Source organism: Chlorocebus sabaeus, chromosome 15 (genome assembly GCF_047675955.1).
Source record: "Chlorocebus sabaeus isolate Y175 chromosome 15, mChlSab1.0.hap1, whole genome shotgun sequence".
Taxonomy (NCBI): Eukaryota; Metazoa; Chordata; class Mammalia; order Primates; family Cercopithecidae; genus Chlorocebus; species Chlorocebus sabaeus.
In genome coordinates this window covers 48008010-48032763 of record NC_132918.1, presented here as the reverse complement: position 1 = coordinate 48032763, position 24754 = coordinate 48008010, and the positions used below count along the sequence as shown (strand labels likewise).

The 24754-nt window shown below is 35.0% G+C and overlaps 1 protein-coding gene across 4 annotated transcripts in view; it reads left to right on the top strand.

Moving 5' to 3' along the window:
* Positions 1-23035, top strand: part of U2SURP (U2 snRNP associated SURP domain containing) — a 53925-nt gene extending 30890 nt beyond the window's left edge. For 3 of the 4 annotated variants that reach the window (XM_008008836.3, XM_008008835.3, XM_038002755.2), the window contains 12 exons: positions 1389-1551; positions 1871-1950; positions 3512-3599; positions 4600-4722; positions 5800-5956; positions 6728-6823; positions 7511-7577; positions 11635-11794; positions 17147-17257; positions 19829-19947; positions 21128-21304; positions 22493-23035. In XM_008008836.3, coding sequence (XP_008007027.3) covers positions 1389-1551; positions 1871-1950; positions 3512-3599; positions 4600-4722; positions 5800-5956; positions 6728-6823; positions 7511-7577; positions 11635-11794; positions 17147-17257; positions 19829-19947; positions 21128-21304; positions 22493-22631 — 1480 coding nt within the window. In that variant the 3' untranslated portion in view covers positions 22632-23035. The remainder of the gene's footprint in view (positions 1-1388; positions 1552-1870; positions 1951-3511; positions 3600-4599; positions 4723-5799; positions 5957-6727; positions 6824-7510; positions 7578-11634; positions 11795-17146; positions 17258-19828; positions 19948-21127; positions 21305-22492) is intronic. The other variant, XM_038002754.2, reaches the window with a different exon arrangement.
* The last annotated feature ends 1719 nt before the right edge of the window (positions 23036-24754 follow it).

Below are 24754 nucleotides of genomic sequence, written 5' to 3'. Positions count from 1 at the left end.
AAAAAAAAAAAAAGAAAAAGAAAAAGAAATTGCTGCATCCGCCCCAACCTTCAGCTACCACCACCCTGATCAGTTAGCAGCCATCAGCATTGAGGCAAAACCCTTCCACCAGCAAAAATACTATGACTCACTGAGAATTCAGATGATTGTTAGCATTTTTAACAAGAAAGTATTTTTAAAGTAATGTATACATTGTTTTTTTAGACATACTGCTATCGCATACTTACTAGACCACAGTATGGTATAAACATAACTTTTACATGCTCTTGGAAACCAAAAAGCTTGTGTGATTCATTGTATTGCGATATTTGCTTTATTGCTTTATTGCAATGGTCTGTGACCGAATCCATATGCCGTTATGTACTTCACTGCAGTCTATAAATCTTAATACTTGCTGCATTGATTCATTGTCTATGAGAGCATTTGCCAATGGAGTGCGATACTCTTTGAGTGTATTTACTTCTGAAGATGTATGTTCATAATCACTGTAATCCTAGGATCTGCAAACTCAGCTCATAGGCTAAATATGGCTGCCTCCTGTTTTGGAAAATAAAGTTTTATTGGAATACAGTCAGTCCCCTTCCGTACATGTTGTCCGGCTGCTTTGGTGCTATACCAGGAGGAGGATAGAGATCATATGGCCTTCAAAGCCTAAAATATTTGTAACCTTTTTTTTTTTTTTTTTAATCGAGACGGAGTCTTGCTTTGTCACCCAGGCTGGAGTGCAGTGGCGCGATCTTGGCTCACTGCAACCTCTGCCTCCCAGTTTCAATCTATTTTCCTGCCTCAGCCTCCCGAGTAGTTGGGATTATAGACGCCCACCACTGCGCTTGGCTAATTTTTATATTTTTAGTAGGGATGGGTTTTCACCATGTTGGCCAGGATGGTCTCGATCTCTTGACCTCATGATCTACCCACCTCGACCTCCCAGAGTGCTGGGATTACAGGCATGAGCCACTGCACCCAGCCAGTCTTTTCCTTTACAGAAAAATTAGCTTGTCCTAATCCCAGGCAGAAATGCTAAAGTAATAGACTTCCTTCAAAGAAGGGGAGTAAAGAACATGAAAATTCTTTAGTATCATGGGATGGTAAGACTGGGGTGCTCTTTAAAGACTTTTGAAGAAATGCCCATGATTTTAAATTTACTTAATTTGTAAGCTGAAAACATCATTGGTATCTTTTATTCTACGGAGTATTCTTTCTTATATAAGTTCTTCAAAAAATTATAACAATTTTGGGAGACACAACACAAATCAGACTTAACATATTACAGTCTTCAGAATTATTTTATGTGAGTAGGTTTTAAAGAAATTAGTTTGTGAGCAAAAACTACAATGGCGTTTGAAATTGTATCTAAATATTTATAAGTTAAAACAATTTATGTTCAGACAGAGGGATAAATTGGAAGAAATCTTGCGGGGATTAACTCCAAGGAAAAATGATATTGGAGATGCAATGGTTTTCTGTCTTAATAATGCTGAAGCTGCTGAAGAAATAGTGGATTGCATTACTGAGTCATTGTCCATCTTAAAGACACCCCTTCCTAAAAAGGTATGGGAATGAGTTTTAAGAAAAGGGGAGATAGTTAATGTCTTTTGGGATTAGAAGTGGTTTTCTTTTTGCACAGAGAACTTGACTGATGAAATTTTTCCCATGCAGTCTTATGTTACTTCTGCTTGGAACTTTAGGTTCATTAACATACAAATTGCAAACAAATTGAAATGTAAATGAGTTAACAAATTTCATCCCTGCCAAAGTCATGGTTGTGGTGATAGTTTCATTTAACTCTTCTAATTAGTAGCCATTATTAAATTATAGCTAAACATTAGCCTTATATTAACCTATTTTGTGTTATCTTTTGGTATTATAGATTGCCAGATTATATTTGGTTTCTGATGTTTTGTACAACTCTTCAGCCAAAGTTGCTAATGCTTCATATTATAGAAAATTGTAAGTATAATGATATAACTGATATTCCTGAAATAAAGTGTTTAAGGGTAAGGAGTTCAGAAAAGAGGATTGTTTTGTTAATGTCCTTCAAGAATAAGAAATACAGCCAGCCCTCCATGTCTGTGGGTTCCTTATCCGTGAATTCAACCAACCACAAATTGAAAATATTTGAGAAGAAAAATTGTATCTGTACCGAACACGTACAGACGTTTTTCCTTGTCATTTTCTAAACAATACAGTAATGAAAACTCTGCATAGCATTTACATTGTATTAGGTATTTTAAGTAACCTAGAGATGATTTAACCCATGGGAAGATGTGGGTAGGTTACAGGTGAATACTATGTCATTTTCAATCAAGAACTTGAGCATCTGTGGATATTGGTGTCCATGGAAGGTCTTGGAACCAGTCCCCACATGGATACTGAGGGAAGACTAATTTGAATTTCTTCATGGTTTGTAGAATTTTTTTTAAAAATTGGCTTAAACTTAAGCTAAATTACCAATTTTTTTGAAAAGATTTTATATCATATCACTTTCTTAGTTATTGACAGTAAAACAAATAGGTGGTGGTAAAGAGAACTTTATTTTTATTGCGTATCTAGCTATTCATATAATAAACAGAAACAGTGTATATACTGGCAGACATAAGAAACCAAAGACATACTATTAACTATAGAATCTGCATTCTCTTCTGATCCTCAGCATATTGATTTTAGTTCATTGCTAATGTTTCCTAAGGCAAAAGGAAGTTATGTTGCTGTATTATAATTAATGTATAACTTAGCCGGGCACAGTGGCTCATGCCTGTAATCTCAGCACTTTGGGAGGCTGAGAAGGGCTGATTACCTAAGGTCAGAAGTTCGAGACCACCCTGACCAACGTGGTGAAACCCCATCTCTAGTAAAAATACAAAGATTAGCCAGGTGTGGTGGTATAGCCCTGTAATCCCAGCTACTCAGGAAGCTGAGGCGGGAGAATTGCTTGAACCCAGGAGGCGGAGGTTGCAGTGAGCTGAGATTGCACCATTGCACTCTAGCCTGGGTGACAAGAGCCAAACTCCGTCTCAGAGAAAAAAAAAAGTGTAACTTTTTCTCAGTTCCCCAGAGCTCTCTTTCTGTGTTTATTTTTTGAATTAGGCAAAGGGAAGCTTTTCCCTAGAAAGTTGCTCTGAAAAGAAATTTAGAGATCTGAGTCCTACTCTTATGTCTGCTATTAGTTTTTTTGCCTTGGATGAGTCACCCTTTTCTAAGTTTTCTGTTTTATAAAATAAAGAAATTGGATGAGATGGTTCAACATATCCTAGATGTAATGTTTCTTGCTTATAAAGGGAGATAGTAGGGACTGTTGGGAAGTTTGTAGGAGAAAAATTCAGAGTAATAAGAGTTAAAGCAATTCAGTTACGGTTTTAGAGTTTAAACACCTAGTTTTTGATTTTTAATAATTTCTTGATTAATTCGTAGGTATTTTAAGTTCAGGAGGGGTTTTCATTGGCTGGCATGCTGAAGGGGAAAGGAATTTTAAACAGATTTTATTTTAAAGAATGTATTATTTGAATTTCAGTTTTGAAACAAAGTTATGTCAGATATTTTCAGACCTCAATGCCACCTATCGTACAATTCAAGGCCATTTACAATCTGAAAACTTTAAGGTACGTTTATTGTTTTACTATTTTTGCCCTAGTGTTTTAAATGGGTGGGGGGAGAGGGCCTTGAAGGGCTAGAAAAGTACATAAGACAAATATGACACATAAAATTAAAACTTAGATGTTACAGAAGTTACTGTTTTAAAATTCTGTCATTTTTTTAATCAAAATCAAAAATTTAAAAGATACTATTTTGACAGGTGTTTAATTTTAGTTTTAAATATTGTTTAAATATTATAAATGTTAGTCTTTTTTCATGAAACAGCCAGAAGAATCACTTGTTTTGTAATGGTATATACTATTTGGCTGGATTAAAGACATACATTTTAATCATATTTAGAAAGTCTACTCTGTTACCAATTTTTTTATAACCTCTTAAGCTGTAGGCCAGTGTTAAGAAAAGCCAGGTGGAGTACTTTATTTATAATTGACTAAGTAAATATGCTTTCATGAGAAGATGACTTTTTTACGAAAAATTTTTAGTTTGGGAAGATGCCCAGTGACCCCACCATTTAGGGCATTCAGACAACTCCCATTTTTAAAGTTTTTGACCTTAAATTTTGACCATAAGTTAGAATTTTAAAAAAAGTTTAGGGAAGATACAGAGTAAAGTGTTAACCAGAATTAGGAAGTACTTTACTGGACCATAAGGGGATTCAGGTCAAAACTTGGCTACTTTGGTTTTAAGTTTTCATAAGTTTCTATGTAAGTCTTTCCTGAATGTGGCTCATGTGTAGTACTAATGGTATGGGAACTGACCTTAGGTGGTAAAGAGCAAACAATTACTGTTTATTTTTCATTATATTTATTTTTAGGGTTTTTTTTCTTTTAATTAGAAGGCGACATTGATTTTTCTTAAAAAATATGGTAATGCTATATAGTAATTTTCTTAAAAAATGTCATTTTAAAGGCAAATTTAGCAAATCTTGATGGTCATTCTCATGAACTGAAATTTGAGACATATAGCCCAAAATAAAAATTTGTTATCTGTTTCCTATTTATTTAGCAACGGGTAATGACTTGCTTCAGAGCATGGGAAGATTGGGCAATTTATCCAGAACCATTTTTGATCAAACTACAAAATATTTTCTTAGGACTTGTAAATATTATTGAAGAAAAGGAAACAGAGGTAGGCACTCTGTATTTGTCTGGTTGTTTTTAAAATCGTTTCTGGGGTGGAGGTTTCTTGGAATTATGCTGCATTACATATGCGAGGTATATTTCTTTGTGAAAAATATCTGTTGCTTACCACTAAATAGTGGATTTTTATTGCTGGAACCCAGGAGTCAAAATTACATATAACAAGAATTCTCTGTCTTATGTCCTTATGTGAAAATTGATGAGTGGTTTTTTATTTAATGACCTAAGACTTATGATATTAATAGTAGAAAAAAAGCAAGTAATAGAGCAGTATATATGTAGCATGACTTTATTTTGTTAAAGATAGCTATATAAGTAAAATATGTGCATGAAAAGATGCATCACATGATAGCAGATATACACCACCGTTCTGTTGTTTTTCTTTACCTCCTAAATAATTACTGAACCCTTAATGCTTAATTCTGCCTTACTAGTCAAGCTACTATGTTTTCACTTTTACTCCTGCAGGATCTTCCTAATTGACCTTACTGTTGTAACCCACATGGTCCTTGTTTCAGTTTCCTAAATGTGTGTTTTCACCTACCATTGGCCTGTATACATGTCCTTCCCTCTTTCTGGGACTTATCTTTACCTGAGATCCTTCAGATCTCTGCTCAGATATAACCTTAGAGAGCCTTCTCTGACCTCTTTAAGTGAAACTTATTGTGCTAATAGTATGATATGCCTTTTTGCTGTAGCAGTTACCATAGTTACAGATAAGTATATATTGTTGTGATGATCTGATTTCCTGGTTTCCCCACCCCCCAAAACAACAACAAAAACCTTTACCAGGCTCTGTAACGGGGACCAAATTTGTTTTTGCTCATCATTTCCTTACATGGTACCTGGCACCAGTGAACACTTGGTAAATGTTAGATAAATGCACAACTGACTGCTTCTTTAGCAAACTGGATGATAGAATATATATTCTTACTATGTTCTTACAATGTACCTTGGATTGTGGGTATCCTGCTATGTTGGCTTGTACTGGATTACAAATGAATCTTACAAGCAGTGTGACTTCAGCAAGCAAAGGAAAATGTTATAATAGTACACATTTCCATAGGATGTTCCAGATGACCTTGATGGTGCCCCCATTGAGGAAGAGCTTGATGGTGCACCTCTGGAAGATGTAGATGGAATTCCTATTGATGCTACTCCCATTGATGATCTTGATGGAGTCCCTATAAAAAGTCTTGATGATGATCTTGATGGAGTGCCTTGTAAGTTCAAATTTCAAACTGATTAAATCTAGCTAATAAGTTTGGTGACCCAAACTCTAATTTCCATACATGCTGATATGGAAGAAGGTTATAGTTTCTCATGAAGGTATCAAGTTAACTATTTCTGATTTTTTCAAAATTCAAATACCCAGTAATACATTTATTTGTATGCTATGTATATAAAAGGCCAAGAAGAAGCATTTTTTCTGGTCACATTTCTTTGCTGGGACAATCAGCCTTCTATAACATTAGCAAGTTTCTCTTTTTGTCTTAATTGTCAGGAAATTATAGGCAAAATCTTGTGTTCAATTGTGCATATTCCTGGGTACCTGGTTTTATCAGTTCTGTATTATTATTAGTTTTTCTAACCTACAAGTTCAGTTTTCCTAGCTGCCTAGAACCATTTTGAAAACAGGAACTGTACACAGCTCTTTGGTACATTTGAATTGTATGTTTAAATATTGAATAATGTATGCAGTTTTGTAGAGATTAGGTAGAGGTATTAAAGATTTGTTTTACTTCTCAACTTCTTCACTTGCTTAATATATTACTAACCTGTATTTTCTGAATTGATATAATATATACTGTTAAACATTTTGCCCTCAGATGCAGAGAATTGGTTTAGTCATAGTCCTTGTTCTCAGGATTACGGTTGGTCCATCCGTGTCCTTATTTTACTTTGCTTTTTAATAATATCGTGAACACCCATGAACGTAATACTTTGCATCATCCCCTAGTCGTCAGGGTTAATGGCTTATCTTTCCCTAATAGTGGATGCAACTGAAGACTCAAAGAAGAATGAGCCTATATTTAAAGTTGCCCCATCAAAATGGGAAGCTGTGGATGAATCTGAATTGGAAGCACAGGGTGAGTAAAAGTAAAATGAGTATTTTTTACATTAAGTACTTAATAAGTTATTTATTGGTGTGCTTGTATATATGTTTTCCTTTTATGTTTTGTAACACATTTTAACCTTAATACTCAATGTTACTGTATTTTGTGTCTAATGTACACTTTCATTGTGGTTGGTGTTGCTGTTAAAATTTTCTTAGGTCCTTCAGTTTGGAGGCTTTGAGAGTAATGAGATATCACTGAAAACCTTTCAAGTGAAGGCATTTTAGTAGTAAATGTAGATAGGAAGCTGTACCTACGTAGAAATCTACATAGAAGTCAGTTTCAGAGAAACTTTTTGGTTTGACCCTCCCATAATCCTAGACTGATTAGATGCCATTTAGACCTGTCTCACACTTACTTAGACCTGTATCCTAGTGCTAATAATTCATAATTGTTACTATTTGTAGGTTCTAATGAAATCTTAATATTCAACACAGAAACAGGGATGACATTATTCATCACTTCATGAATTTGAATTATACTGTAGGTGTGAGGAAAGAGATTTGGCATATAAATAGCTATTTAGAGAATTGATAAACATAGATAAAGGAAACTTCTGTAATATAAACTTTTCAGTTCTAAAGCTTGAGCTTCCACTGTGCTGCTGCAAAAATGATAGTTTACCTCATGGAATTACATCCTCGTTTTCCTTCTATTCAGCTGTTACAACTTCTAAATGGGAATTATTTGACCAGCATGAAGAATCAGAAGAAGAAGAAAATCAAAAGTAAGAATCTGAGTTCCAAATATACTGTTTCTTGTTCATATACATTCCCTTTTTCATTAAGAGATATAGTTGAAATAATAGTGAAGTGGAAAACTTCACTTTTGCTTTCTGGTCTTGATGGATCTGGTTTCATTTTGCTTGTGAGTTTTTTACGCTGGGTTACATTCTCACTTTGTAGTTACTAATTGGTCAACTGCATTTGTTTCAAATCTTTGCCATCAGATATTGTTTTGGGCTCCACAAAAAGTGGTTTTTATGATGTGAATAGGAAAGGTTATACTCCTTTCTTTTGGATTGTACATTGCTAAGAAAAATATTGCATTATGGCCATTGTGTTAATTTAAATATAAACCTTTCAGAAGAACTAAGAATGAATACAAAGGAAAAAAAATCTTTTCTTTTGAAATATAGAGAAATAATTTTGATTTTGCTGTTTGGTAATCACCCCAAAATTGTTTCTGTATTTGACACTCTGGTCTTAGATTCTCCTGCAAGTTTGTATTGGTAGTTTTTAGGAAGTGCTTGACACTTTTCAAAATCATTGCAAAGGGAGTTGATTTTTTTTTTTTTTAAATGAGTAGAAGTGATGGTTATCACAAACACAAAGCACAGGTTACTGTCTTTTAAAATTTTGCATTCTTCTATTGTTCTCAGATGGAAGTGAGAGCAAAGAGAAAGCCCCTGTGTGTCCTAGCACAATATGGGTATTTGTGTGGATTTAATAAATGAGCATTTGGATTGTTGGGAAAATGTGATCAGTCAGCAGGCTATAGAAACACTGTTTGATATGATGGTGAAAACTTGTCTACAATGATGTTTTTCCAGAAATGTTGGTGTGATTAGAACAAGTCAGCAGTGATGATGACACAATATTTACAAAATATAGATGTGGCTTGCTAATGGAAATAGCTGTCTGAGGCTGTTTAGGAATACACAAATTGAGAAGAGTTTAGTTCAGTTTGCTTTAAAACAGTGGTTTTCTGAACCCTTTTTATGTTCATGATCCTATGATTAGTAACATCATTTTAGAATCACTGCTTTAAAAGTAGTATATGTACTCATAAAATAATTATTTAATTTAGGGGGAAGGAAGGATAGAAAAGCCATTGAACTGAAAAAAGTATTGTTTCATTAGTTTTATTTCTAAAGGTATTTTTGTGTTTTTTTTTTTGGCATAAAACTGGTATTTGTGTTAATGTTTGGAATATGAGTACATTTTAGCATTGATGTTGAAATAATCATACAATGATGGAAGCCTGGATCACCAGAAGTATTTTAGATTTTTCATTTTTCTTAGGAATTCTCGGTAAATCATCATAATGTAAACATAACTGAAAGTACAAAGCAAGGAAAAAAAGCTTTTGCTCAGCTTCTGATCGTTGAAATTTTCTCATGCCTCACTGCTACTCTCTAGTGGCTGAATCCTAAATGCCTTTTTACTTAAGGCTGATTTTGTAACTAGTAATTACTGTATTTTGTGGCAGTATTGTGATTTGTGGCAGAAATGTGATTTTTAAAGCACGTTTTGGAGAAAAGTTACAAAAAGCAATTTCATTTGTATTGAATACTGTATTGATTTAGAATCTTGAATTTGCATGTCTTTTTAAAGAACAAGAGGAAGAAGCTATGATATGATTTGAACCTCGAATTGTGACTAAAAGCTAAGGCCAAAACCAGTTTAGAAAAACTGCTTAAGCCTTGAAAAAATTATAATAGCAATTTAAAATATTTACATATTTTAAATCATGAATAGAGCTCATTTAAAAAGTCTTAAGTAATATGGTTAAATGTTAATGTTCAACCATCTAGACCCTTTCTGTGTATATAAAAACATGCATAGCTCTTTGAACGTAAATGATGTAATACTACTGTACATACTATTCTGTGACACGTTTTTCATTCAGTATCATTGGTATTATTCCATTTTAATCTATTTACCTGTTCTGTGTTCATCTATTATTGAAAACAAACATTTGGGTAAGCATACAAGGATGTTTACCAAAGAATATTTGAAATTGCAAAAAAATTAGAAAAAATTTTACAGGCTAGAATTGGTTAAGTAATCAATATCTGCTGTATTGTATTTTATAGTAACTGTGACTCAGTTTAACAAAGTCATGTCCTTATTGACTCTTCTAGAATAATTCTTCAGTAAACATCCCTGTTTACATAAACAGACATACACTTCAACAATCTAAAAGCATCTGAAACACTTGTAAAATTTTGTGTGCCATAAAACAGGAAATTCTTGTGTTTAAAAAAAAAATTAACTAAAAACTATATTTAGGAAATTACTGACAAATTAATGAGAAATATTAAGTAAAACTTTTTTTCCAAAAAGAGTATTTTTAAACTGTTGGTTTGGACTTTTTTCTTCCTTAACTAATATTGTATTTAGTTGTACCCATAAGGTGATATTAATGATTTGTGTGATTCTGAAGATGGAGTTAGTAAAATATTTTAGTAATGTCTAGAAAGGACCTTTGGTTGAGAAATTTAAAAACCAGTATCAGAATTTTCTCAGTATCATATCTTTTCTGATTCTGAATTGACAGCCTTTCTTTTTATCTGCCTGGCGTAAATTTTTCTGTCATACAAGGAAGGTCTTATTACGTAAGACTTGAATTAAATTTTATTTGGAAAGAATATGTTTATAACCGTTTTTACGTTGTTAGGAATAATTTTGTATTAAAAGGAATCTTTCTGCTTATCGTAGAATGTCCTTAGTACCCAAATACTAACAGAAGGGCTTGTGAGGTTCAAGTATTAAAGGCAAAACAGCATTTGTTCTAGGTTATGCCAGTAATGTTATCACAGTCAACATTGTTTGTAGGAATTTTGTTTGTATATACATAAACATTCTGAGTTTGTTTGTACATGGGTATCTTGTTTTGCCCAGATTTATTTGCCAATAATACATACACACACACAACCCAGTACCTGAATGTAAAATATATTTTTTAAAAAACCATTCATTCTTTGTGCTTCAAGAACATTTTGTTAATCCTGTACTAGCATTGATGACCAGCTTTACACATAGTTTCCTGTTTGTGTTTCCACTAGACTGCTTCTGGAAGGACAGGAGAATTTTTCTTCTTTGTATTCTAAGTGACTTACTCATGATAGTCTCTCAGGTTTTTATTTTCTTCTTGTCTGACCCAGAACCAGTGCAACTTTCAGAATCAACTAAAATGTGAATACTGATAATTTGCTAATATATAAAATGCATACTTTGCTTTGTTATTAAGGTTATGTGCTAATCAGGTAAGGTCTTTACCGGCTGTATTGATTATTTCATAGTAACTCTGTGACTCAAGCTCATGTAAATTTTCTAGATTAATTATAGGCTCTGCTGAAGTTACTAAAGTCTCACATATAGCTTTTTTAATTTTTATTTTCATTTTAATAGTTTTGGGGGTACAAGTGGTTTTGGGTTACATGGATATATTATTTAGTGATGATTACTGAGATTTTAGTGCACCTGTCACCTGAGCAATGTACACTGTACCCACTATATACTATAGTCTTTTATCCCTCACCCCCCTCCCATCCTTCCATGTCCCAGAAGTCCATTGTATTATTCTTATGCCTTTGCATCCTTGTAGCTTAACTTTCACTTATAAATGAGAACATACAATATTTGAATATCGTTACTCACAATAATATGAGTGAAGTAACTCAGGAATGGAAAACATGAAGCTTCTTGAAATCACTCTGAACTGTGAAGTACGCAGAAACTAGATTATTCGTTTCATTTAACTGCTGCAAGGAAAGTTTGTTGCAAATGGAAGGCACACAGATACCATAAGCAGAATTTATTAAAGTATGCTTATGTTGAAGCTCACACATTTTCTGTGGAGGAAAGAAGTGTTTTATAAAATTGTCTATAAAATATTGATCAAATATTTTGCAAAAAATGCTTCAGGTATGAATTGTCCTATTATGTTTTGGTTGCATTATTTAAGCTCTAAGACAATGAAAAATAAAATAGGTGGACTATAAAATATAGTACACTCTTGCTGCCTTGACATATAATGTATTCTGCTTATTTCTAAAGTCAAGAAGACGAAAGTGAAGATGAAGAAGATACTCAAAGTTCCAAATCTGAAGAACATCATTTGTACTCTAATCCAATCAAAGAAGAAATGACTGAGTCCAAGTTCTCTAAGTACTCTGAAATGAGTGAGGAAAAACGAGCCAAACTTCGTGAAATTGAGGTTGGTGTTGCAGTGAAACTTAAATTACACTTTATTGGTTTTTCACTTTATCCACCAAACTAAGCTGCCTCATTGCATTATATCTTAGTGCATACTGTTCCCTCTCTCTGCTTAGAACTCTTCATACCAGGTGACTTTTCTTCAGGCCTCTTCAACCATCTTTTCACTCACAGTAGCCTTTTCTTACCCTTTTGGACTTGCTTGCTTCTCTCTATTTATTACTGTGTGATTTTATATGTATTGTGAGTTATGTATGTGAATGTGTATTTTGTTCGTTTGCTTACTTGCTTATTTAATGTCTTTCTTCCTCAGTAGGCTGTACTTTCCATGAAGGGAAAAGACCATGTCTGTTTTCTCTTCATCATTGTATCTCTAATACATGGCACATAGGAGATCCTCTGAAGAAATGGATTCTAATATATAGATTATATGTATATACATATGTAATACATTATATGTTAGGTACTATGAGAAATCCATTTCATTTTGAGTGTTCATAGTATGTAACTAGGAAAAAGTAAAATATTTCTGGCATGTTCTAGTTATGTTTACATTTTATTAGGCTCATTTTTAATGTCTGTACCTGTAGTATGGAGGAGAGTAGACACTGAGTGGGTCTTAATACTAAAAAATGGGGAAATGTATGGAAGAGCCCAGACTATCTCAGGCAGACATTTCCCTCCTTTTTCCCCCTCCCCTCTCTTTTTTTTTTTTTGGAGACACGGTTTCTCTCCGTTGACCACGCTGGAGTGCAGTGGTGTGACCATAGCTTACTGCAATGTCAAGCTACCAGGCTCAAGAGATAGCCTCTGGAGTAGCTGGGACTACAGATGTACACCACCAAGCCCAACTAATTTTTTTTTTTTTTTTTTTTTTTTTTTTTTTTGCATAGAGGTTACGTCTCACTATGTTGCCCAGGCTGGTCTCGCCCTCTCCTTTTTAAATGCCTTTTGTTTTGTCCAAGGCTATTCAGACATGTCAGAGAGAGAAGGGCTTTGTAATGCCCTCAAGGGGATGAAATATTCCCAGTAAATGCTAGCAGGAGTTTAGCAATCAGTCTCAAACCTCTAAAGAATGTATGAGAGTGAATTTTCATACTGTATACATTCATTGAACAGTATTTTTGAATGCCTACTGTATGTTAGTACTGTCCCCCTTACTAACTTATGATACCTATCACATTGGTTACCTCATTGCCACTTCTCCACATAACCACTGTTGGGCTGATACAAGTTCTTGCCCACCTCTTTGTCAGACATCACCGAACTGAAAAGTAAACAGTCAGCATTTTGTTTTAACCTTATGTAGAGTCATCGTGGTGTCATTTATAAGTAGACATGAAGGATTTTCAGAGGTGATTTATTTTTTCCTGGGATGTATTCATACACATTTTAAATATGATTTTTAGGGGGATAAGATGTGTGTCAGTGAACACACTCACCTGTGCACCTTTTCAACCTATACATGCCCCTCTTTTACGCCTCTCGCCTTATGAGAAGCTCTGCCTTTCTCTGACCTGATGAAACTGTTGGAGTAGAAACAGACTCGAGTTAAATAAAAATACATTTTCTTGATAATAGAAGCTATTCCCTTATATAAATGCCCCAACTGTTTAGAATGTTCTATTTCCTTATTAACTTAAAGAGAGGAAACCATATAATTTAGCTTTTTTGTTAACTTAGGTGGTTTTTACAAATCTTATTTTTTCCACCTTGTATATGTGTATATGCGATACACATGCATGCACATTGCACACATACATCTTATATGCATACATTTCCATACTACATGTGCTCTTTTGTAATCTAGCCTCTCCTTTATGTATTCAGTGATTATTTCTCCTGCTTTCATAGGTACTGCCTCTCACAACTTAGTTTTCTTTCCGGGATTTGGACTATGAACTAAGTCCTGATTTTAAAATGTGTATCTTGGCTTCATCTTAGAATTATCTAATCCTTCTCCTGTATTTCCCCTGAGAGATTTAGTCATATGGAATAAAGTTCCACAACAGGTGGCAAACTTGGACTAGAACTCAGGGCTCATGAGCTTTATCCCAGGGCTTTTCACAAGTAGCTCTCTTCTCTGCCCCTAAATTTGGATATCCATTTCGAGATTTAGAATCCAGTGAGTACTAACCCTTTTACTGGAGAACCATTAAATAAAGAATTAAGTTCTAAATTAGTTTATCTAATTAGTTCTATTATATTCTGTAGTATATATACGATAATTTTGCATCTCCACATGTGTCCTAATAAAGATACCTATAGCTGAACATTTTTTAGCATGGAGTAAATAAAAACCAAATGATTCGTGTTATAAAACATGCTTTGTAAAAACACAAAAATCTTGTAGCTGTATGATGTGGTGGTGGCCAGAAGCCAGTTCTTAATCTTTCAGATACCACTGAGAGCAGTGCCTAGGCTGGAGTTAACTTTTCTCATTCTGTTGTCCCCATTACCAACAAGTAGAATAGTGGGTGGGGAACCAAGTGGAGGGTCTTCTATCTTGTTGGAAGAGAGGGATCACTTTCCTGGTCCCTGAGGAAAGAGTGAACAGTTGAGTCGGAAGGTGATAACTGTCTGTTGCCTGAAGGCAACAAGGGAGGGATGGTTAAGCCATTGCATGGGCCACTTCCTTTTGTGTTGAGACCTTTGATCATCTGTTTTCTGTGTGTCTTGGACTTGTGCTTGAGCCTCCGTTAGACTATATTAACAGGAACTGTAAGTAGGAATTGTATAGTGATTTTTAAAAAGATGATCTTAGGAATCCCTCCTCTCCCCTAATTAACATTCAGGTCTATTGTTTGACTCTTTTTAACCCAAACCGATTTACTACAAATACGTTCTGTGGAAGAGTCATCTTGGTCACGAGAGGCTTCACACAGTGATGAACTTAGCTGTTTATGTTGCCCATCCCACCCCCTTGGTTTCTTAGCCTTACATCTTATCTTTTTAAATGCAGTCATGATTAAAACACACAAAAAATGTAGACTTTTAGAGAACTTTGAAAGAAGAGAAGGAGAGAACATCAAGCTCTGATTATAAAAGACCCTGATTATAGAAGTGAAAATATGTCTGAAATTCCACCACTTTGGGAGGCCAAGGTGGGCAGTTTGAGACCAGCCTGGCCAACAGGGTGAAACCCTGTCTCTACTAAAAATACAAAAATTAGGCATGGAGGCTGAGGCAGGAACCTGGGGGACTCTGTCTGGGAGGTGGAGGTTGCAGTGACCTGAGATAACTGCCACTGCACTCCAGCCTGGGTGAGTGAGACACTGTCTCAAAAAATAATTAATTAAAAAAAAAAAAAAAAAAAGAAAACAGATGGAAAAAGGACAAAATTGGAGAATGTAGAAGAAACATTCATGAAGTCAAAAATAGTGAAAATGCCACTTGGGGCCAGGCATGGCGGCTCACGCCTGTGATCCCAATACTTTGGGAGGCCGAGGTGGGTGGATCACCTGAGGATCAGAGAAGTTCGAGACTAACCTGGCCAACATGGCGAAACCCCATCTCTGCCAAAAAAAAAAAAAAAAAAAAAAATTCAAAAATTAGCCAGGCTTGGTGGCATGTGCCTTGTAACCCCGCTACTTCGGAAGCTGAGGCAGGAGAATCGCTTGAACCTGGGAGGTGGAGGTTGTAGTGAGCCGAGATTGTGCCGCTGCACTCCAGTCTGGGCGACAGAGTAAGACTCCATCTCAAAATAAAAAAAAAAGAGAGAAAATACCACTTGGAATGGGGAGAAATGGTAAAAACTAAGTTGTAGTAAAGGGGGTAAAAAGCAAATGAGGTCTTGTTTTGAAGTATAAATAAAATGCTGTAGCAGCATTTAGTCCATTTAAAGGATATATCAATGTCTGAATAAAATAGGATAAAATGTTAGCATCTACAGCACTTTCGTGGGACAAGAATGTTTCCTGTTTCTCTTTGAGTGGAACAATATTGAGCAGATTGGCAGCCCAGTGGTACCATCCAAGATCCATGTGCTTTCTACCACTTGGAGGATCTTCCAGGTCCTCTTACTTTTCCACCTTATTAGTCCTCCCTTAGAAATCTAGAAGAAGATATTTTCACCCTTGTAAATTTTTTGGGTAATTTAAGCTCCTTTAAGCCTTAGGGTAGTTTTTATTTTAACTACTTTGTGAAGTCTTTATTTTTAAATTCAAAATAAATAATGAATTTATTCTTTTTACTATTTTTATATAGTACACAATTTTAAGATACTTATATCTCCAGAATAAAAAGCAAAATTAAGCTCACTTATTGCAGGTTTTTTCTCTCCCTGTAACTGATTTTACTAGTTTTTTCACATCTTTATCCATTGCCATTATATATTATATGTATGTGTTTGTGTGTAGGTGTATTGGCCAGAAATCTCTGGGTAAACATCTATCTAGGTCTGTTTTTACAAACAATGCTACAATGAATATTTTGTACAAGTACCTTTGTCCACTTATATAGGTAATAAGAGATGGAAGTTTTTCTGTTCTGTTGTTTTTTTTTGAGATGGAGTTTTGCTCTTGTTGCCCACGCTGGAGTGGAATGGCACCATCTCGGCTCACTGCAACCTCCACCCACCGGGTTCAAGCGATTCTCCTGACTCAGCCCCCTGAGTAGTTGGGATTATAGGCATACACCACCATGCCTGGCTAATTTTGTATTTTTAGTAGAGATGGGGTTTCTCCATCATGGTCAGGCTGGTCTCGAACTCCCGACCTCAGGTGATCTGCCTACCTCAGCCTCCCAAAGTGCTGGGATTACAGGCGGGAGCCACTGCGCCCGGCCTGGTCTGTTTTAATCAGTGTTTGCTCTTACTGTCTTATAAAGTACCCTCCAAATATGATTTAACCTTTTCTTTGTGTTTTGATGTCTAGTGGTTGCACTCTGAGTGAGATCTTCAGACTGTGTGCAGCTTTGTGTGTTTGGTCTTACATGAGCTGAACCGGAATGTCACAGCCCTCCCACCTTCCACCCCCGCCTGTTTTTTAAAGATGTTTATCTGCATTCTGCTGACTGTCATATCTTGCTGGCAGTGTGCTTGCCTTTAGCAACCTTGCTTTTCTGATTTGGGGAACCAGATACCAAATTTGTTATAATTGTGTTGAGAGTAAGTGGGTTCTTACAGCCATGAAGCACGACTCATGGTTTTTGAATCCTCTCATGACCAGAGAGGGCTCCCATCTGGTCAGCTGATTTTTGCCTAGTTGGACTTGTCTGACAGTTGGCCTTCAGGTGAGGTTATATTTTGACTAAGTACTAATTAGTTACTACTTTGCTATAGAAAAGAAGCAAAACAGTGCTTGAGAATCTAGAATGATGAAAATGCTTATTTTTAAAATGTTTTATTTCACAGCTCAAAGTTATGAAGTTTCAGGATGAATTGGAATCTGGGAAAAGACCTAAAAAACCAGGCCAGAGTTTTCAGGAGCAAGTAGAACACTACAGAGATAAACTTCTTCAACGAGTAAGGAATAAGTATACCCAACAATACACATTTTTGAAATTATTTATTTGACTTCCTAGAATATTGGTATACCTAAAGATGATTTCAAATTATATCCTTTGTATAAATTTTGAATACTGGTAGACAGTTAGAAACATTTGAAATTTGATATTTTAAAAGTGTTTGGATTGGAAAGGAGCTGAAAGGCAACAGCACACTATTTTATTCTGGGTACTACCTGTGGACAAGAAGATTAATTCTGCTAACAGCATGCTTTTGAAACTGGAATACCCTTCAGGACAAGTCACATTTGTGACGGTGAGACACCAACAACCCTGAGAGGTGGTACAGAAAGAAAAAGATGGAGGCAGGGTTTGGGAAGTTCTGGTGTTGAGAAGTTTATTTCATTTCTCATGGTTTCCAAGGAGGGACAGCAAGTGGTAGAATACCTCATTGGTGAGCTTTGAGCGTTTGAGGCACTTTATCTTCTCATGCATCACAAAATTTATAGGAACATGCAGAGAATTTTAGAACCAGGAACTCCAGGAATTTTGTTGAGACTGCTATTAATTTTGACTGTCATTGCAAAGAATAATAATAATAGTAAGATTATATAGAAAGTGAAATAGGAAAGAGCCATAAAAAGGGAACTTACAATCACTATGAAGTTGTTAATATACAAAACTGGTGTCGGGGAGGAGTCTGGTAGAGCAACTGTGGTGCCGCTCTCTGCTGCGTACTCCTAGGCAAGTCACTGTAGCCTGCTTTTTCTCTGAAACTGGGTTGATATTCCCAATTTTGTAAGATTATGAGTTAGATAATAGCTACTGTTATTACTGTTACTCTTCATTATAAGTATTTTAGCTATACTATGGTTCCTGTAAAGTAGACATCTGAATCAGGAAATCATTTTCATTATCAATCAGGAAATGCATCCTACAGATCACCAGAGAAGTCAGTCTGCTCAGCACTACTCTAAAAAGTTACACTCTATATATTTGGAAAAAAGATAAATGAGATTTTGTAAAAGATGCTACTTATGGCCAGGCGCAGTGGCTCACGCCTGTAATCCTAGCACTTTGGGAGGCCGAGGTGGGCGGATCACCTGAGGTCAGGAGTTCGAGACCAGCCTGACCAACATGGAGAAACCCCGTCTCTACTAAAAAAATACAAAATTAGCGGGGCATGGTGGCACATGCCTGTAATCCCAGCTACTCAGGAGACTGAGGCAGGAGAATCACTTGAACCTGGGAAGCAGAGGTTGCAGTGAGCCGAGATGGCGCCATTACACTCTAGCCTGGGCAACGAGCGTGAAAAACTCCGTCTCAAAGAAAAAAAAAAAAGATGCTGCTTACCTATACCCCCATAGGAAATTATGCCTTGAGATGCTCACTGTTCTGATGGTAGCAAGCACAAAATGAATAATACTTACATTACCACTTTAGTCTCCTTGCACTCTATGATTTTAATTGGAGAGAAGGAACATGATCCTTGCCTGATTCTGTAAACAGTTGTGTTAGAACACAGCTCTGCACATTGACTTAGGTATTTTGTAGGGTGGCTTTCACTCTGCTGTGGCAGAGTGGAGTAGTTGTGACAGAGACTGTATGTGGCCCACAAAGCATAGAGTATTTACTGTCTGGCTCTGTATAAAAAGTGTTTGCCAACTTCTGGTATAGGCTTTTTTCACCTTTTAAAAATTAGAAGAATCAGCTATCACATAGCTTGCTTGATGCATATAAATCATAGAGAAATTAAATTCCTGTTAATGAAGAACTTGGTTAGTTTTGTGGATTTATTGTCCGTAGCCACTCCTTTGTATGCAGAAATCAGAATTTCAAATGAGAAGTGACAGTTGTAGCATGCAAATACGTTATTTTTTTGGTTTATTGTAGAGTCATGTAGTCAGTTTGTATTTAGGTTTTAAAATTTGCAATGTATTGGTACTTGTTTCCCACTAATAAAATTTTGATGGAAGATACTATGAATAACCATTTTCCTTTTCCAGCCTTTTTTCTTTGGCAAGAGCTCTTTTTAATTAAATCAACTTGTTTATAGTTAGAGGGATCACTTTCTACTGACTATTTTATTGTAACTTATGATGGATAGCACAGTACATTGTTGGCTTTTTCTGATTCGAACTTTTCGGCAGGTGGGACAGTAGGGGAAGAGCTCTAATTCTAGAGCTTGGTCTCAGATTCTGACCTGACTCTCCTGTGTGACCATGGACATGTTACTTAATCTTTCTGAGTCTCAATTTTCATCTCTAGAATGAGGATAATAATAATTTTCTTAGAGATGCTTTAAATGATTGCATGAAATGGTCTGTGGAAAGTTGTTTAGTACATTGTTTGGCCTATGGTAAGCACTCAGTAAATGTTTAGCTGCTGTTGCTAGGATTAGTTTTATTTAGTATAAGCAAAAGAAATGACTAGTTTTCCCTGGAGGGGTAGATTTTTTTTTAAAACGGTATTGTACCTTAAGTAGTAATTTTAAAAATTATTTCCTATAAGAGAAAATATTGTTATATAAATGAGATGAACCCAGATTGATATTTTTAAACAACTTAATATTTTCTATAAAAAATAACAGGAGAAAGAGAAAGAGTTAGAAAGAGAACGAGAAAGAGACAAGAAAGATAAAGAAAAATTGGAATCTCGCTCCAAAGACAAGAAGGAAAAAGATGAGTGTACTCCGACAAGGAAGGAAAGGTATAACATTTCTCATATTTAATGCATTTAGTGGTTTCAAGATTTGCAGTGATGTTTTATAATATTTTCATTATTGATGCCAGCAAACTGGAAATGTTTGTTCATGATAAACTTGTTGGGGTCCTGCTTGCAGAAGGCGGAAGTAGCAGAGAAATGGGGCATTTAGTTGGCACTTAGTTAACTGGGTGCATCATCCCTTCACATGGTTTATATGGTATCCTTAGCCTTAGTTCAGTGCAAGAATTCAATTACAGTATTAGATATCAAACCTGAGGCTTGTGTAATAAAACAACTTGCTAGATCTTCCTTGTTGCATCCAATTTAAGCATTTTTTTCCAGTATTTGTGCTTGAGGCTGCTACTTGTAAACTTGAGTCTTAGTCTTATCTTTAAAGGAGATTGTTACATAGGCCATAGGTCACTTTAAGTCTTCATTCTAATCAAAAGCATTTCTCTTTCCGTTTTTATTTCTTACTCTCACAGTTCCTAAATCTGATTGAGTAAAGAAAATTGTTTCCTTTAACTGAACTGAGGTTTTCCTAATAAAAAGACCAAACCGTTGCAAATAATAATCTAGCTTAGTCACTCTACAGATAGTTACAAATAACAAGTTATGCCAATTGGTTGAAAGTTTGCCACTTTTTTGTCTTTTATTACTATTATGACATAATTTTAGATTTATAGGAAAGTTGCAAGAATAGTATAATTGATAGTTACCCTTCACCCACATTACCCAAATGTTAAAGTATTTCTACTTTCGCTTTATTCTTCCTCTTCTGTCCCATCTCCAACCATTTAAGAATAATTTGCCAACATGATGCCCCATTCTCTTAACCACATTCATTTAACCACAATAAAAATAATCAGTTTAGGAAATTAACATTTAAAAAAACTGATATTTAATCCAGAGACCTTAATTGAATTTTGCCAGTTGTTTTAATAACCTCTCTTATTGCAAAGAGAAAATCCAATTTAGTTGAATTCAGTTGTTGTCTCTTGACAACCTATCTTTAAGACTTACTTGTTCTTGTTACAAAGGACTTTGAATATTGTTAAAAGTAACATTACATAGTTAGAATAAAAGAGTAAGCTGGTAGGAATTAATAGCTAATTTAGTAAAGGAAAATGAATACCTGATCCTTTGCTCATTTATGGAATGTTTTGGGGGCTTTGTTCCATAGGAAGAGGCGACACAGTACATCCCCCAGCCCATCTCGCAGTAGCAGTGGTAGACGAGTGAAATCCCCATCACCAAAATCGGAGCGATCAGAGCGTTCAGAAAGATCTCATAAAGAGAGCTCACGGTCCAGGTCATCTCACAAAGATTCTCCTAGAGATGTTAGCAAAAAAGCCAAAAGGTAAATGCAAGTCATTTTTGCTAATATTTCAGATACTAGTTTCCTTGTCATTTCATCAGCTTTTGAAAATAATTTGGTTGGCATACATTTTTTTTTTAAGGATTTTAGAAAACCAAAGAGGTATACTTTCATTTTTGGTTATTCCTCCCCACCTCCTCATCTCGATCTCTTTCATGACTGAAGTGAAGGCTTCCAACAAGTGAGGACCAGCCAAGAATTTTAAACATCATATCCAATGTTTTCTGTGGAATAGGGTTAGCTGCTTTACTTTTCATTCTGTTCTTTAGTTTCTATAGAATATTATTGGATTTTTGTCAAAGCTGAAAGCAACATACATTTTTCCCCCATAGCAATATTATTAGCAAGTTCTTGGGTAGATACTTTTGGAAATACATATCATAAATACATTTTTTTCAGTATGTATTTTAGTATTTCATATACTTTTTTCCTTTAGTTCCAGAAAAATGGTTCAGAAATGTATTATTTATCTGGTGATACATAGAGGAATTTTCCTAAGAGCTAAAACTGCTTTATATGCTAATACTTTATTACTGTAACTATTTTTAGTGAAATCTTTATAGAATAGATACCTTTCTCCTTTTCTAAATGGCACTTGCATATATATGTATGTATGTGTTATATATGTATGTATATGTACATGTGTGTTTATTGGTTTGAGTAATCTTCATACACAGCACTTACAAAATTATAATGTCTTAAATGATGCCCTTGAACGATACTGCAGTAGTTGTTTGCTTTAAGGTGATAAACTTCAAAGCTGCTGTGTTTTTTAAATTTTGCGAATGATCTTAGGTGCAACTTTGAACTTTATCTTGTAGAATAAAGGTTCAAATTTGGGGGTTATCGGTCACTTGGGGAGCTTGTTAAAAATGCGAATTCTTAGTTCTAACCTCCAGAGATTTTGATTCAGTAGAGCAGTGATAAGGCACAGAAATCTGTCTTTATAAACAAGTGCTCTACTGATGATCATTGATGCAGTGCATAGTAAGTACAAAATAAATCCGTGTGTGTGTATGTATAATAGAGTTTAAAGTTTAGAAGTTCATAGTCTTATTCCAGTGATTTTTCACCATGCTCTGTTAAAGGTCATTTTCAATAGTTTAAGGATAATCAATTTTGATCACATGAGTTCTTTCTTTATCAATTGGGATTTTTTTGTTTCCTTAGATCACCATCTGGTTCAAGGACACCTAAGAGGTCTAGGCGATCACGGTCTAGATCCCCTAAAAAATCAGGGAAGAAGTCCAGATCCCAGTCCAGATCTCCACACAGGTCTCATAAAAAGTCAAAGAAAAACAAACACTGACGTAAATTTTTAAGATGCTGTCATTTATTGGAAATGCGATTTGTTTTGTGCCTGAACGGTCTGTTTTTTAAAAAAACAAAAACAAAAAATCAAATGAAAGAGCATTCCTGGGGTTTTTTGTTTGTTTGTTTGTGTATGCATGTGTAAACTCATGAGCAACTGCATCTGTAGATGTCATTGTTTTATATTGTGTAAATTACTTTCATTGTGGCTATTTCTCAAGATGAAATTTTTATTGTTCTAATGGATTTCATCAGAAATGTGTATAATGGATCTGCTGACAGTAGTAGTATTTTGTTTTAGGATGTTGTGACTTAGCAAAAATAATACAGATGTCTTCCCCCCTTTTGTAGCTTTGACAATTTGAATTAGATTTCAAATAAAATCTGAACAGAAAACTATAATGTTGTTTTTTTGCCCCACCGGTGATATTAAGTCCCTTAAAGTCCTACTGAGTTTCACACTACTGTTGTGTTTCTTATACCTGATGCACTTTATAAGCCCCAGTGTTCAAGTAGCTTAAGTTTTATATTTACTAAGATGACTATACAAATTAAGGAACCTGAGACTCCTATTTGGTGGTTTGCTAACCATTTTCTTTGGTAAGTTTCTCTTGGGTAATACTAATACCCAGATATCAAAGACTAGGTAGATATGGCATGGCGTTTTGTTAGTGGAATGCCTGGATGAAACATTTTTTCACAGAAGCAATATGATTTCCATACATCCAACTTATGTTCTGAGCAACTACTTACTTTTAGGGGGAAATTAAATATCTTTTCAATTCCTCTTCTATTACGAAAGAAGTTTATTTGTCAAACAAATTTTCTAATAAGGTTTGGCCATAGAGTTCTCTTGTATGATCGTTGACCTTTTATAATCTTCTGTAGGCTATCTTTCAAACACTGGCATCAGAATATTTTTTACAAGTTTCTGTTTAAACAGCTTAGTTGGTTCCCCGCCTACTCCCCCCACCCCCGCCCCCAAGAGACTTGGGTTTAGTTGTAGCTTTAAGTAAAATTTAAAAATAAAATGTATTTCAGGAAACTTAGTATCTAATGGTTTGTAAATTCACGGTGCAAAAAGTTGATTTAAACCATTTGCAGAGTTGAACTCTTATGAAAATAAATTTGCTACGATATAAGGAAGAAATAAAACTTGTGTAATGTTGGTCATAATACTGCTATAAATATAATAAAGGGTTATGTAGAATTGAACTGACACTATTATTTGTGAATCTTGATTTCAGTTTTTTATGTAGACACTTTATACAGTGGTTTGATGGGGTTTTTTTTTTCCTCCCTAAAAGAGAAAGTAGAAAACTATTCTAACAATGGATTATTTTGATTTAGCTTGCTTTTTTAAAAAATCTTTTCAACTTGTTTTACTTAATCTTGCCTAGTCACAAAATAAGATATGCTGTACCCATGGTTTGGAGAGTAGCTATATTAGCTGAGCAGTGAGATACACTATTTCCAAACGGTGCACACCCACAGTAGCTTTGGAAATGAACCAATCGCTGTTTTACTTAATGGTTCTTATCAGCATGCAAATATTGCTTGAAAGTCATTTCCTTATTCACTGTTTTGTTAGTCCATTTTGTTAGGAAACATTAATTCCTAAAAATTTGTTCAGAATAATTAAAAGTGAACATTTGGTGCTGATACTCAAAAACCTATAAATGTAGCCATTTAAAAAATAACATGTTTTTCTCTCCTGTTCATTGCCTGGGAGAATGGAATTTTATATAACTACCTTTCTTTGCAAAAATAACGGTAGTGTCGAGTTGGTGGTGATTTTGGCATTCCATCTTACACTGGTTTCTAGTATAGGCTTAGAAATAATTGGTCAGGTAATAATCTTTCCAGGCAAGTTGCAAGGGATGCTTATTTCTCTCTCTTTAAAAAAAGACATCCTGCAGGATTGAGTAGAAAATTTTAGGTCAGTTTTGGGTGCTTATTTGTAATATTTTTCCTACTACATTGGAGTTTAGCAGTTCTTTTTTTCTGGATCCACATACAAGTATCATAGTTTATCTTACAGTGGGTGAAACTGACTTTCTTTTGGTTGGGTGGGTGAGGATTTCTTAGGCCTGATAGAATATATATTCTGTGAAACTTGTT